The 15213-nt window shown below is 49.1% G+C and overlaps 1 protein-coding gene across 8 annotated transcripts in view; it reads right to left on the reverse strand.

The window, feature by feature from the left end:
• Positions 1–15213, reverse strand: part of TSHZ2 (teashirt zinc finger homeobox 2) — a 478036-nt gene that overhangs the window by 76187 nt on the left and 386636 nt on the right. The window contains exon 6 of one of the 8 annotated variants that reach the window (XM_051832655.2): positions 122–12170. The exons of the other annotated variants lie outside the window; for them this stretch is intronic. Coding sequence (XP_051688615.2) covers positions 12109–12170 — 62 coding nt within the window. The 3' untranslated portion in view covers positions 122–12108. Of the gene's footprint in view, positions 1–121; positions 12171–15213 lie in introns of those variants that run through there. 8 annotated transcript variants of the gene reach the window in all.

A 15213-nucleotide genomic window follows, 5' to 3' on the forward strand; every position in this document is an offset into this window, starting at 1 on the left:
CGAACAGCACAGGAGGCGTCTGCCCACCTTTCTAGCCTCAGCTCTGCCAGGGCTTTGCTTCTCATCTTTCAACCCAAAGCACGCTGTGCTCTGTCACCTCCCACCATTTGCTAGCTTTTTTTTTTTTAAGATTTATTTATTTGAAAGTTAGAGTGACACACACACACACACAGAGAGAGAGAGAGAGAGAGAGAGATTGTCTATCTGCTGGTTCAGAGCCCCAAATGGCTGCAATGGCTGGGGCTGGCCTGGGCTCTAGCTGGGGCTCTCACATGGGTGGCAGGGGCCCAAGCACTTGAGTCATTATCTGCTGCCTTCCCAGGTGCATTAGCAGAGGCTGAATTGGAAGCAGAGTGGCTGGAACTTAACTCAATGCTCTGATACGCAATGCCAGCGTCGCAGGTGGCAGCTTAATCCACTGTGCACAACACTGGCCCCCGTTTGCTGGTCTTGACCACTCTATGTGGAATTTGATTTTTCCTGATTTATGTGTTATGGAAAATCACCACCTCAATGATGTCTTCCATGACCACTCCTCCTTCAGGCCTAACAGGGGTTAGACGCAGTTTCCTCTGTGCTATCATTGTCCTTTCAACCATCAGTACAGACACAATCATGTAGGAATTGGTCTCCAGGTCAATGCTTACAGTGAAAATGACATGCAACACACGCTTATCCTTGGAAAAGTCACTTAAATCCCCCCGAGTACAGTGTGAATGATTTTTAGAGTTGTCATTTTTTTGAAATTCTGTTTTCCCCATTTAATTTTTTTTATTTGAAAGGTAGAAAGAGAGAGAGGGGGAGAGAGAGGGAAAGAGAGGGAGAAAGAAGGAGAAAGAGGGAGAAAGAGAGAGAGACACACACAAAGATCTTCCATCTGCTAGTTTACTCCCCAAGTACCCACAACAGTCAGGTTGGACCAGGCTGAAGTCAGGATCCTGGATGTCCATCCTGGGGTCTGATGTGGGTGGCAAGGCAGGGACTCAAGTATTTGAACCATCACCTGTGCCTGCCAGGGTGTGCATTAGCAGGAAGCTGGACTGTAAGTGGAGCTGGAGCTCGAACCAGATGCCCCAATATGGGATGCAGGCATCCTGGGAGGCGTTTTAACCACTGTGCACTGATTATGCCACATTTATGCTAATGTTTGGAGAAGGACTGAGCCACACTAGGGGAAAAGCACTAGGGAGGAACTTGACGTTCACACCTGGGGTCTTTCTCACCTTGAGAAAATCTCCACTAACAAATGAGAGAGAGGTCACCATTCCAGCTGCCACTTGCTTGTGGGATTTACTTCACTGTTTCTTAAAACTGAAACTTTATAATATCAATGAAAAACTGTCAAGGAAGGAAATAGAGTAGGTAATACAAGTGCAAGTACCTGATATGGCTTGAATATTCCCAAAGTTTTATGTTATTGGTACTGAGAGTAGAAACTTAATCCAGTTATGATACTTAGATGTGAGACCTCTGGGAAGTGATTAGATTGGATTGATTGATTAGGATTGAGCACCAGTGATTGATTCCCGGTGACCCCAGAATAAAAGAGAGAATGTAGATAGAGCGACACAGACAGACTCACATTCTGCCTGTCTCTTGCCATGTGATGTTCAGCATCCGAGGGTCATCCACTCACTGAATCCACTCACTCTTGGACTGCGACCCTCCAGAGCTGTGATGAAAAGTAAACCTCTTTCCTTTAGAAAGTAGCCTGCCTCTCTGTTTTGTGATAGTGGTGAGGAGCTGACTTAACTATGGCTCCTGGCACACAGTGGGGCTTTCTGATTAAACTCTAGACCTACACTCTTCTTGAAAGTAGCAGAGGAGAGTGTGGTCAGTTGCACACTGAATTTCTTAACTGGCTGCAACAGTGACTGTGGGTCTCACCATGCTCCAGTGCTACAGAGTCACAGCAGGTTGGTTTTGTGTGTTCTGTTGTGCATGAGTTACTTGAGGACAGGAACTGTGCCTCGATTATTTTTATATCCTGAAAACCTATCATGGAGTAAATGCCCCACAATGGCTGTGAGCTGTCACTGATGTGAAGGAATAAGAGTCTGAATGAACAATATCGTCAATATCTCTGCTTACATTTTTAAAACTCCTTGCCTACTGAACAGAAACATTAGAAGATGCTTTATCTTCAGACTTACAGAATGACAAACACCCTAAACAGCACTCTGACCTCAGAATCAGCCTTTAAGGCATTTGGATCTGGCTAAAAAACCCATGAGAGTATTTTAGGCATGGAAAGCCAAGACACTGGCAAAAAATAATCTACACGTAAGATCTCTGTGAGTGAGATCCCAGTGGAAAGAAGCGACAATCAAAGAAGGAGGTACCTTTCTCTGAAAGGAGGAGCAAACTTCCACTTTGACTATGACCTTGTCTAAATAAGGTCGGAGTTTGTGGACTCAAGAGGCTTCCATAGCCTTGGCAGCTCATGACAAGAGCCTCTGGTGATCACTGACATCATAAATAAGAGCGTCAATTGTTAAATCAACAGCAGGAGTCACTGTGCACTTGCTCCCCATGTAGGACCTCTGTCCTCAATGAGTTGTACTATTAGAATTGACAGTACAACTAGTCTTCAAACAGTACTTTATACTGTGTGTGTCTGTGTGGGTGCAAACTGTTGAAATCTTTACTTAGTATAGAGTTGATCTTCTGTATATAAAGATAATTAAAAATGAATCTTAATGAAGAATGGGATGGGAGAGGGAGTAGGAGGTGGGATGGGAGTGGGGGAGGGAGGGCAGGTATGGGGGGAAGAATTGCTATATTCCAAAAGCCATTCCTATGAAATATATATTTATTAAATAAAAGCTTTCTTAAAAAATAAACAAGACAGACTTTATGCACAGTCAAAAAAAGAAGCTCTATCTGATGAAATCTGTGTTATTATAAGCATATAACACAATCTTCAACACTTTGTAGGAGTTCAGCCAATGCTTGCTGTGTTGTAACTATTGACTCCTTAAAAATTAAAAGAAGGGCCGGCGCCTCGGCTCACTAGGCTAATCCTCCGCCTTGCGGCGCCGGCACACCGGGTTCTAGTCCCAGTCGGGGCGCCGGATTCTGTCCCGGTTGCCCCTCTTCCAGGCCAGCTCTCTGCTGTGCCCAGGGAGTGCAGTGGAGGATGGCCCAAGTGCTTGGGCCCTGCACCCCATGGGAGACCAGGAGAAGTACCTGGCTCCTGCCATCGGATCAGCGTGGTGCGCCGGCCGCAGCAGCCATTGGAGGGTGAACCAACGGAAAAGGAAGACCTTTCTCTGTCTCTCTCTCACTGTCCACTCTGCCTGTCAAAAAAAAAAAAAAATTAAAAGCAGGGGTGGTATGGGTTTTTGATGTATGACTAAGATGCTGTTCAGGACACCTGCATCCCCTAGCAGAGTGCCTGCTGTGTCCCCAGTGCCAGCCTTCTGCTACTGCACACACCGGGAGGCAGCGGCACCCTTGCCCACCTGTGTGGGAGACCCAGACTGAGTTCCTGGCTCCTAGCTTTAGCTGATCCAGCCCCAGCTTTGTGGGAATCTGGGCAGTGAACCACTAGATGGGAGATCAATCGCTCTCTCTGTGTCTCTGTCTCTCTGCCTTTCAAATAATAATAAAGTGCTGGCTCTTCCAAATTGAAGGAAAACATTAAACACCAGGGCACAATGGCAACAGTGGAATTATTGAAAGTCTCCGTTTGTCAGTGGATGCTCAGCCAGGCAGGTTACTGGGGATGGGTAAATCTAAGCATACTCCTTACTTATCTTTAACTTATCCATAGCCCTTTCTCCTCCTGTGGCCAAAACCATCTGCAGGGCACCTCAAGGAGCAGCAAGCACGAAGCTCCCGCGTCAAGAGAAAACCTGATCACGTGGATTCTTCCCCAAGTGCAGAGTTGAGAACAAAAGCAGTGCGGACAGTTCCTGCCCTGCCGTGACGAAGCCCAGCAAGCTTTGCTAGAGCGCCCTTGACAAAGCACACGTCCCTGTGACTGCTGCTCTGCCCAGCGTGTCTGAATCTGTACTGTAACGACATCCAAATAAGGAAGTCCACCGGCAGAGAGCAGCTCCAAGGAGCGTCCCCACACAGGATCAAGGGAGAAGAAAACAGATCCAAGTCCGATTCTGAAGCCAGGGTGCCCATGGCCCCGGGGGCTGCAGGCAGAGAGGAACCCCTATGTCGCTTCTGCCCGGGAGGCAACGTCTTGCAGATCACTGCTGTCTACAGTTCATGCAGCAGCCACCAGGAAGGTTGCAACGGGCTGTGAGAGGCCACGGAGGGACCTTCATGAAAATTGGAGAGAAAGCGATCGCTCCCTGCTCCTGCCCACACTGTGTGTGCAGGCAGCCATGTGAAGTCAGCAGCCAGAGAAGGCAGGGGCAGCCATGATTCCAGATCCCTGAGGTCCGGATGACGTCACAAAGGGTTATTTAATTCCAAGGTACACCACTGGGCTATTCGCACAGAGGGAGGGGGGAAAAAGAATTTATATCCCTTTCATATATAAAAGGAAACAGATGTGATTTTCTTTACAAAAGAGCATTTCATTAAAAAAAAAAAAAAAAACAAGGCGAGGCAGAGTTAACATAACCATTATTCTCCATCTCAGGAAAAGCAAATCCTGTTTGCCTGTCATTATAGAAGGAAGCAAAATCCTTTCATCCAGTGATTAGTTGTAAACATTCCACTGCCTTCTGGGAGCAGGCCTCCGTTTCCCATCTTACACTGAAGCCATTTTCTTAGACTAATGTTTTATACACACAGCTCAGCTACAATGCAAACTCCCGGCACCCCAAAGGCAACGGGCATTCGTTTATACTAAATCAGAAGTGTCACCCCTGGCAACCTGCAGCAGTGAAACATTTATTCAGCCTTGCATTCCTGGCACTTAGAATTATTTCTTTCATGCCTGATAGCCAAATTACAATATGGCAGGTCTCCCTGGAGCCAGAGGATCATTAGTGCCAGCTCACAACATACTTTCAACTGATATGGCATTTCATGTACAGCTGCCAATCAAAAAATGGGATATGCAAATGAGGATGGGAGCAGTGGCGTACAATTCCTGTACCGTGAGCTCCTCACAGATTTCCTTAATGACTAGCAGTCATTCCGCTGAGTGGGAGAAGAGGAAAGAACACAGAGGAAAATTCCCCCAGGAAGCTGGTTGCAAGAGCCAGAAGTTTTTACATTTGATTTCCATATTTATTCTCTTTCTTGCCCCCTCTCTGTGTTTCTAAACATAGGCCTGAGAACACTTGAGCAGGGTTTGTTATATAAATACGCAGGCTTGTCCACTGCAGGTGGGAGTGGCAGCCCACACTAGATGCAAGCCTCAGGGTCCAGCTAAAGAGGAGGCTTGGGGTCGGGGCACAGACGGGTGAGGCTGAGACGAGGGGCCAACGTCCCGGTCCTGAAGGGGGGAGGGGGCACGCCTTTGTGTCTGGGGTGATGTGGCTTCCGCTTTGCTCCCAGCGCTTGCTCACCAGAGCCTACCCTCCTGAGCTGTCCTTAGGGATTCTCGAAAGTTCCACGCTCCTTCCTGCCCCAGGCAGGGCTTGGCTTTGTCCTTCCTGGTCATCCCAAGCACGTGGCTCAGCCACCGAGGAGTTAAATCCAACTGACCGACCGAATGAGCAAGTCTCCCCGTGGGTCAGGTATTGCTTAACTGAGCAGAACTCTGGGAACCCTGGACGAACACTCCGGGTCCACCAGGAACCTTGAAAACATCACCACCCACTGCATCCATACATCAAAATAGCACACTGTGCCCCGTGAATGTTGTTATTATTAACCGTACAATTTGTATGAGTCAATTAAAACTATATATTATATAGTCTTTTTTGTTTGTTTTACAAACCACAACTGTGGGGTGACAGGAGGTAAGAGACCATAGGAGGAACCACGGCCCTTGTCACGTCCCACGAAAGGAGACGTCTTCCCGACAGCCAAGTGCGGGGTTTTGGCCTTGCACTGGCTGATGGCTGAAGCCCGCTGGTAGGCAAGGGAGAACCTGGATGGCCTTTCGCAGTCTGCCGCCATCCGACACTTAGCCTTTGCCTTCCTACGGCGGTGAAAAGGCCTGCCCGATTGGTATCCCTGTGCTACTCCCCTCTGCCTTCCCTTTTATTTTCCATTTCTGAGAAGTTTCGGTATCATAAGCCAATAATGCGACATTCCAGAGGGATAAAAAAATCCCTGTGAAGAAGCATTTGTCTCTTTTCTGCTTCCTGTTTCCACGTTCTTCCCACTACTCGCGGAACACACTGCCTGCACGTCGAGGTCTGGATCGATGCCTTCTTTGTCACTTGAGAATATACGATGTCACTGAGTGGCAGGTGTAGATGCATCCTCTGTTTATGCTCTTCTAACAAAGATTTGAGGATGTGAAGTAATGCTTGTACCACGCGGCCCATCACTGATATACCCAGTCGCTGCTCAGGGCGCGTTTTGCACCCACAGCTGGGTGAAGCAGGTGTCACAATCATTTTCTAGAACTGAACTCACGTCCACAGAGGCGAAGGCCTTTGCTCAAGTCCCACAGCTGGGAGTGGATAAGGCTGGGACTAGATGTCAGGATTGTTGTTGGCAAATCCAGCACGCGTTTCATGGACAGGACTCACGGAGAGGAGGAGAGAGAGAGAAAGAGCGACAGCGGAATGCCCCAGCACCCCCGGACAAGCAGAATGGTTACACAGGCTGCATTTGGATCCGAATAGGTTTTAAATAAATAGGCCTGCACGTGGCGCAAGGTGAGAGGCTTTGTTCAAAAAGCAGTGGGGCCCTGCACCAACACCCCCCACCCCCACCCCGCCCCGGGGCTTCCCGGAGCATCCTGCCCTACTGCAAGCACTCGCCTTCCCTAATGGATGTCTTCCTTGCTCTCCTTCCTGCTATTTGGCTCTAAGCACAGCTCCCAACCGTGTGCTCCCCACATAAATTTGCCCAGGTTTCTGGAAGAGCTCCCTGCCTCTCCAGCTCCTGGGGGGTCTGCTGGGCTCTTACACCTCCCCTTGGTTGAGGTTGAGCCCTCTGTCCCCGGGGGGCACCACTGGACTTGCTCGGGCTTCCTGGGAGGGTGGAGCTCAGAGCCCCGGCTGGCGCTCATAGCTCATCTGATGGGGATTCTGGGAACGCTGCAAATTGCAAAGGTCAGAGCCGGCTTCTCCGGGATGCCTGTGCTGTTGGGTTCCCTCCTGGAGTCATTTATCAGGGTATACTTCCAGAATCCTAATCACGAGTGAGCTTAACATACATGGGGGGATAGGAGGAAATGGCAATGGGTGGATTTTTTTTTTTTTTGCAAGTTATGGTCAAATCGTTCTAAGTCAGGAGTTTATCCAGCCCGATAGAACTTCTGGGTGCCTCTCAGGATTAGGGCTGTATTCAGGCCGACCACAGCCAGCTAATAACAAGGCCGCATAGTGTTTGCATAGTCTTTCTGGTCCACAAAGCTCTTTCTGGTGGTCCCTGATTGGGACGAGGATCCCACTTTATGGATTTAGACACTGAGGCTGAGCAGAGCAGTGACTTGTCTCAGCCCCAAGCCTTAGATCCCTGTGCTCCCTGTTCCTCCACCCCCACCAGTGTGTGTGTCTGGTCCTGAGAGTTCTGAGTTTGGGAGTTGCTATCCATCTTTGCGGCCACGGCCACGCATCCAGGGCTCCTGCTGTGCCCAGTGATACAATGCAGACAGGAAATTGTGGGCCCAGGGGAGCCTGGAGCGCCTGGGAAAGGCCACTGCAACTCCCAAGGAGCAATTTGAATATCATTACCCAGAGCCTTCAACTCCTGTCTCGTCTGACCTCTCCTCCCAGCTGCTCTGAGCTCCCTCAGGCCCCGCTCTTACCCTGGGCTGTGCTGGCTCCAGCGTGGGACCGTGCTGGGACTGGTTCCTTGCTTCCCTTCTCCTTCGCTGGTTATTTTAAGCTCTGTGACTGTCCCCAGCGTGGATGGGAGACAGGGGGAAACCATGGGGCAAAAGAACCGAACTCCAGGCTTTTGAGAGTCCAAAGCCGAGGGCCCGGCATTCGCCATCGATTTGACAAACACGTTCTGAGCCAGTCTCGTCCTCGCTCAGTGCCAAGCAGAGTGGCAGGGCCGCTGAGAGCTGTCAGGACTTGGTAGAGGGAGGGCCTTGCAGGACAGCAGGAGCTTGGGCTCCAGGGATGGCCGCTGGGAAGGGACTTTGAAACCGACCACCACCTCCAGGTGAGGACGGCACTAGGTAGGGGATGGAAGAACCCCCCAGTTAGCTGGAGCATCTACAAAGACCCGTGTCCTGCAGCCCGGGAAGTCCCTTCCAGCTCCAGCTGCCACGAGAGCTGCAGGCCAGGCTGTCTCCTTCTCTGTAGCCTCCCATGTTTCCTTTGTCTCAGCTGAGAAAGAGGAACGGCCAGACCAAGCAAGTGTTCCGGGGGACTAGGACACGCGGCAGCAGGGGACCCTGGGGGTGAGGACGTCTCGGCCGATGCTGGTGTGAAATACACGACCCCCACTGCAGACCCCTGGAGATGGTACACAGGCCCCCAAGGCTGCGGGAGGCAGTGAAGGCCAAGGACAAACAAAGTCCCCGGTTCCTCTCCTGCCCTGTCTGCACACGAGTCCCTCAACCTCAGAGCGGTGGGAAATCCTTGAACCCCTGCACTGACCAAGGCACTTTCTTCCCCCAGTTGCTATAATGAGGGCTCCAAGGAATAATTGACATGGATGCACAGGACAAAAACAAAGCAGGTTATGCGTTTCACACACTGGAGTTTGTACTCTGTGAAAACTGTACCCATGTAGGCATTTATTAGCTGGTTCCCTGGCCCTGGGGGAGGCATACTGCAGGGGAGTCAGGAGGCAGTCACCAGCTATTTTTGAATGAATGAATGATTCAGAATATCGACACAAGCTGTATCATCACAGAAAATTGTACGCGGGATTGTCCAAAAATTCACGGAAAAGATGTGTCAAGAAAAAAGCGTGCGTGAGTGAAGAATTTATGTGTGCACCAAACTAAAGTGACCTTCCGATTGCAGATTGCCACAGACTTTGTGACGCGCCCTTGTACGTAGCGGCGACAGAGGCTTGCTGTCAAGCAGATGGGTTCATCTTCCACCTCTCGTACACTAGGCCCTTGTGGATGCCATAGGGGAGACCTCTGTCAATCACAGATGCAACATTTGCCGTGTTGGGGATGGAGGGACACATGGAAGGCACCTACATGCCACCGTTAGTAACTCTGCTGCAGCTCAGGCATGAGTTTGGCAGAGAGAGAAGCGGATTATCCGGGCGAGAGCAGCTGCCACGCTGGCTGCCCCTGGAGGACAGTCCTCAGCCTGTGTCTCTCCTGAACGGCCACATGACTACTGTGGTTCTTCATGCATCGTCACGTGTGCAACTCTGCAGTCATGAGAGCATCCTTGCTTTGCGGAAGTAGCTGCTTCGTGGGAGCCAACCAGCGAAATACGCGATGGCGGGGAAGAGGGTTTGATGATCTGGATTACCAAGTGACCCAACTCACGTTCACCGGGTGCACAGACACGGGTCACGCCGTCCGTTTTGGGAAACCATTTTTTTTTTTTTTGATAGGCAGAGTGGGCAATGAGAGAGAGAGACAGAGAGAAAGGTCTTCCTTTTACCATTGGTTCACCCTCCAATGGCCGCCGCGGCCGGCGCACCACGCTGATCCGAAGCCAGGAGCCAAGTGCTTATCCTGGTCTCCCATTGGGCCATCCTCCACTGCACTCCTGGCCACAGCAGAGAGCTGGCCTGGAAGAGGGGCAACCGGGACAGAATCCAGCGCCCCGACCGGGACTAGAACCCTGTGTGCCGGCGCCGCTAGGCGGAGGATTAGCCTAGTGAGCCGCGGCGCCGGCCAGGGTAACCACTTCTAACACTTGATTCCAGCAGGTCCAAACTTCTTGCTACGTGTTTCTTTTCCAAGTCTTTCTCCGTGGCCTGCTGCATTTGTGATGCCTCAGCAGTTTTTCTCCTTTGGCTTATGATGTTACATGAGGGAAATCTACGGCAAGATAACCAAGTCGTTGGGAGGGAGAGGATTTTAATCACAGATGTCTCTGATAATTATCAACCAGCTAGTCACTTGGAAGACAGCCATCTTCCCCCATAGATTCCTGGGGTTGTTTTGACTTTCCCTTCCCCCATGGTGTCAAAGGTGTCCCTTAGAAACTTTCTCATTTGATGTCATTGCTGCTTAATTCCTAAAACACCGCTCCAGTTAGATGTCTTGATTTATGTCACCTTTGGGCTTCTCTTGGCAAAGGCATCCCACAAGATTGTCCACTTGTAACTGACTGATTTTAAACAAGCTCATCTCTTCCTCTGGGTGGACTTCAGACTGTGCTTGGGAGCGTGGGAGATCCTAAATCCATGGTTGGTGTCAGATCACTTGCCATGACTCAAAAGTAACCTGATAATCTGAATGACAACCAATTAATCCACACATCCCATGTTTGCTGTGGTCCTTTTATAGCAAACACTGTGCGAGGCAAGAAGGTTGAAGAAAACAAGACAAAGAATAAACGAAACACACACCTGGGACGAGTCCTCACCAAGTGGCTTAATCCAATGTGTGAAGAGCCAGGAAAGAATAGGAAATCATTATTCCAGACCTTCCCAAGAGACAGCAATTTGCTTGCGGTCTTCACAATTGGTTTCCACATCATTGTATCGTCTTGTATATTATTTGTCCTTTGTAATTTTATTTCCACCAACTCACTTTTTAAAAATATAAATACCTTCTTTAGTTTGTCCTAAGTAGCATTGGCAAAGTAATGGGTGCCACGTGGCACTTCTGTTTCTAAAGTATATGTTGAAACAAATGTTATAATCAATAAATGGATAGATAATTAAAATAAAAAAGTATTCATTAGCTGTACTACCTCCAATCCCCACATTTATTACTAGAGATCCATATTTCACACTTTGGAAAACATTGATTCAATTTTCAAATTAAACACTGAATGCCCATCCCATGAAAAATGCTCTACAGGGATTTAAAATTGTTATGGATGTTCAGAGTCAGCACTTGAATAGGGAGAAAACCTATTGGGACTTAAAAGTACAAATTCAGGGTGGATTTCAAAAGATGTTTTTCCTGACCTCCAGTGTAAGGGCTGATAGATTTGCTTGGCTAATATTTTATCTGTGTGCTCTATGTTAGATTGTATTATTTTTATCTTTTTAAAAAAGATTTATTTATTTCTTTGAAAGTCAGAGTTACACAGAGAGAGGAGAGGCAGAGAGAGAGAGAGAGAGAAATCTTCTATCCAATGGTTTACTCCCCAGTTGGCCACAATGGCCGGAGCTGGGCCGATCTGAAGCCAGGAGCCAGGAGCTACTTCTGTGTCTCCCAGGCGGGTGCAGGGGCCCAAGGACTTGGGCCATCTTCCACTGCTTTCCCAGGCCACAGCAGAGAGCTGGATAGGAAGTAGAGCAGCCAAGTCTCGAACAGGCGCCCATATGGGATGCCGGAGCTTCAGGCCAGGGCATTAACCCCCTGCACCACAGCGCAGGCCCCTATTGTTATCTTTAAAATCCAATCTCAGAGCTTTTGCCAGGGTTTCTCGCAGGATGTCTTGTCTTCTTAGCACCCTTTGTGGAAATGGGAACTACGTGCAGCCGAGGTAGCCATCTGATCCTGGGGTCAGCAGCGTCTGGCCCGTAGCCTGGTGTTGCTAATAGAATTTTCTCTGTGGCACCTGTTTGCTTCTTTCTCTGGGTGCAGGTGCAGAGCTGAACATTGTCAACAGAGGCCTTAAGACCCTCAAACCCAGGCTGTTTACTATCTACCCATTTACAGTTCAAGTTTTCTGACCGCTGACCGTGGATAGATTCTGGATGAACACGGAAGAACAAGCAGTGGTCCTGCTTCCACAGCTACTGGGAGAGCACTGGTTTGCTTGGAAACTCATAGCCACAGGAAGAGGAAGAACTTCCCAACACATCACAAGAAAGCAAAATTATTGCACGAGACTCAAGGGCAGAGAACAAGTGTGGTGCTCTTGGAAGGGGTATATAAGGCTTGGTAATATCAGAACAAGGTCTTGGCTTTTGTACGCCCAGATCAAAAGATACACTTTTGTGTGAGACTTGTGCTGAGGCCAACTATGTCCCGTCGTCAGTCCAGTAGACGGTGACTCTGTAGGCCACACTGTGGCCCATAGCATCTAAGGAAGATTAGACAGACACGAATTCTTTGCTAAAATCTATTTCCACTCATTCCGGCTCACTATGACCAGAATGCAACAGAAACGACTTTCAAAATCAGGCCGTGAGAAATGTTGCAACTTCTGTGGGGCCCTGCGGGTGCCTCCTCTAGGGACAGGCAGCACCATGGAAGAAGTCTGGCCATCCTAAGACTGCCATGTTGTGCACAAGCCAAAGTAGCCACATGGAGAGGCTGCGCGCGCGTGCACACACACACACACACTCATACACACACACACACTCTGCAGGGGGAGGTGGAGAGGAGAGACGCCCAGCTAGCTCTCAGCTGCTCCAACCACCCCAGCTGAGAGCTCTGAGTTCATGGAGAAATCCACCTGAGATAAGCAACCCAGCAAAGCCCTAGACGAATTCAGGCCCCACTGTCATCTGACGGCAACCCCGTAAGATACCCAGGTGAGAACTTTCGGCTGAGTTAGGTCAACCCTTAGACCATGAGAGGTAATCGTAAATTACGTGCTTGTAGTCGCTAATTTTTGGGGAGGTTTGTTCTGCAGCACCTCCTTGTTAATCTGAGGTTGTTAGGAGTCAGGCAAGATGGCAGGATCCTGGCAACTGTTCTGTCACGTGGTGCTGCTCATCCCTTCAGCCCACTTTGATCTCTCCCCTGAGCGCTTACTGCTAGGCTGCCCCATCCTCACTGTTGGCCAGGACTTCCCCACTGCGGCACTGAATGCCCCCTGCCCTCGCAAACCCCCAGCCCAGAGCCAGCAGCACAGCTGGCACCCTGCTCGCTGCACGCCAGCCAGGGTGCTTTTCTTGCTGCTTTTCAAACACACTGCGCTCCTTCCTGTCCTGGGGCCTCAGCACACGCTGGTATCCCTCTCCGGAATGTTCTTCCTGGCCCTGCTCACTTGGCTCGCTGCTCCCCACACTTCATTTTCTCAGGGTAGATTTCTCTCCCTCCCAAGACAGCCCAGGCCCTCCCAGTACTCCGTGCCTCTCAGTGACACCAAACTCAGCTGCCAGGAGTACCTTTCCCCGGCTCCACTGAGAGTCGTAATTCTGGGTGGATCAGCTGGGCTCATTGCTGAGAGCAGGTCAGTAGTGGGCACAGCAGGTGTAAAGGAACAGAGGCAGGGGCCGGCGCCGTGGCTCACTTGGCTAATCCTCCGCCTGTGGCGCTGGCATCCCATATGGGCACCGGTTCTAGTCCTGGTTGCTCCTCTTCCACTCCAGCTCTCTGCTGTGGCCCGGGAGGGCAGTGGAGGATGGCCCAAATGCTTGGGCCCTGCACCCCATGGGAGACCAGGAGGAAGCACCTGGCTCCTGGCTTTGGATTGGCACAGCCATAGTGGCCATTTTGGGGGTGAACCAACAGAAGGAAGACCTTTCTGTCTGTCTCTCTCACTGTCTGTAACTCTACCTGTGAAATTAAAAAAAAAAAAAAAAAAAAAGGAACAGAGGCAGGCAAGCAAACTGGCAAAGCAGGTTAGGACCTAGAATCTGGTTTATGTCTTTGGGGAAAAGGTGCACAGGTTCAGAAATTTTCAAACCCTTTGGGTGATGAGGAGATGATCTGCTGTAACCCAGGTCTCAAGGCCAAGATCAAAACCATGATTTTGGTGCACTAAAGAGGGTTTTCCCACAGTTCTGAAGATCATCAATAAAATGTCAGCGGACATATATTCTGTCTGTCGGTCTTGATGGCACAGGAGGGGAAAACACGCAAAGGCATCCCAAGGCGGGACAGCCACCCGTGGCGTTGCCACGTGTCCATGTTTGGCTCTGGCAATCTCTCTCTTGTGCTCGGTGCCTGACTTCTATTCCCGGGGAGAAAGGAGAGTGAAATGCTGTGATGACTAATGGGAGACAATGGGAAGATTTATTGGACAATTATCAATGTTTCTCCTCACTCAACTTCCCTTTCGCGAGGCATTATTTCATTTGCGGACGAAGCAGCGCCCGGTCCCTCAGGTCCTGTCACTCCGCTGCGCCCGTGTGCAAGTGTGTCGCCCTGATCTGTACAAGGAGACAGACGTGCACAGGAAGACGTTCTCGCTAACCAGATCGGAGTTTTATTCGCCTGTCATTTTTATTCACATGCTGAAGAGCCCTGATAGAGTTCTGTGGTTTTCAGTCGACGACTGTGTGCAGGCCTCCTTCAAGTTCTCGCCATATGCAAGGCCTACTTTATTGTTATTCTCTTCATACTTTTTAGAATTGACTAGTTTTTATTAAGTTAGTCTCACCCCGAGGCCACCAATCCATGCAGTCATGCGTTTAATGGGCTGATGTATGTATATGTGTAGTTCTCAATGACATAAATGCCTAAAAATTATGGTTTTTAAAAACATGCCCATCAAACCCATAATTTCATGGATTATGACTTGGGATAACACTATGTAAAAGCGGGGTTTTTTTTTTCCAGCTTAAAATCATCCTACAAGTATATGTATTACACAGAAGATACCTCAAAAAAGTTCATGGAAAAGTGACAAGTTTGTTTCAATGTAAAAAAAATTTGAAATCCATGCAGTTTTTCAGTTTTTTTTAAAAAAATAACACATACTTTCCACAGGCTTTTTGAGGATCCCTTGTGTGCACAGATTTCAAAATTTGGATTACCACCTGGCTGTTGTGACCATCTGGGGAGTGAACCAGCAGATGGAAGAGTTCTCTCTCTCTCTCTCTCTCTCTCTCTGTCTACCTTTCTCCCTATAACTCTTTCAAATTAATAAATAAATCTTGAAAAAAAGACCTCTTCTAAAAAATTCAACATATCAGAATAAACTAAGAATTAATTACGTTTCCATGTATTAAAAAAAAATCCTTAAAGATCACACCTTGGGAAACACGATCTAATCCAAGATCTGGTCTTATTCGAACAGGAAGCCACCTTGGAATTACAGCGTGATGGTGACCTGTGGCCCAGGAAGAATTCTATGCCCATCTGAATCCTGGGCTCATCTTGGTCCCCAGCGCCTGCTGCTGTTGACCTGTAGCTATGACTATCAAACCTCACTCCGAATCTTATAGACAGCT

The sequence above is a fragment of the Oryctolagus cuniculus genome, chromosome 11, assembly GCF_964237555.1.
Source record: "Oryctolagus cuniculus chromosome 11, mOryCun1.1, whole genome shotgun sequence".
Classification (NCBI taxonomy): domain Eukaryota; kingdom Metazoa; phylum Chordata; class Mammalia; order Lagomorpha; family Leporidae; genus Oryctolagus; species Oryctolagus cuniculus.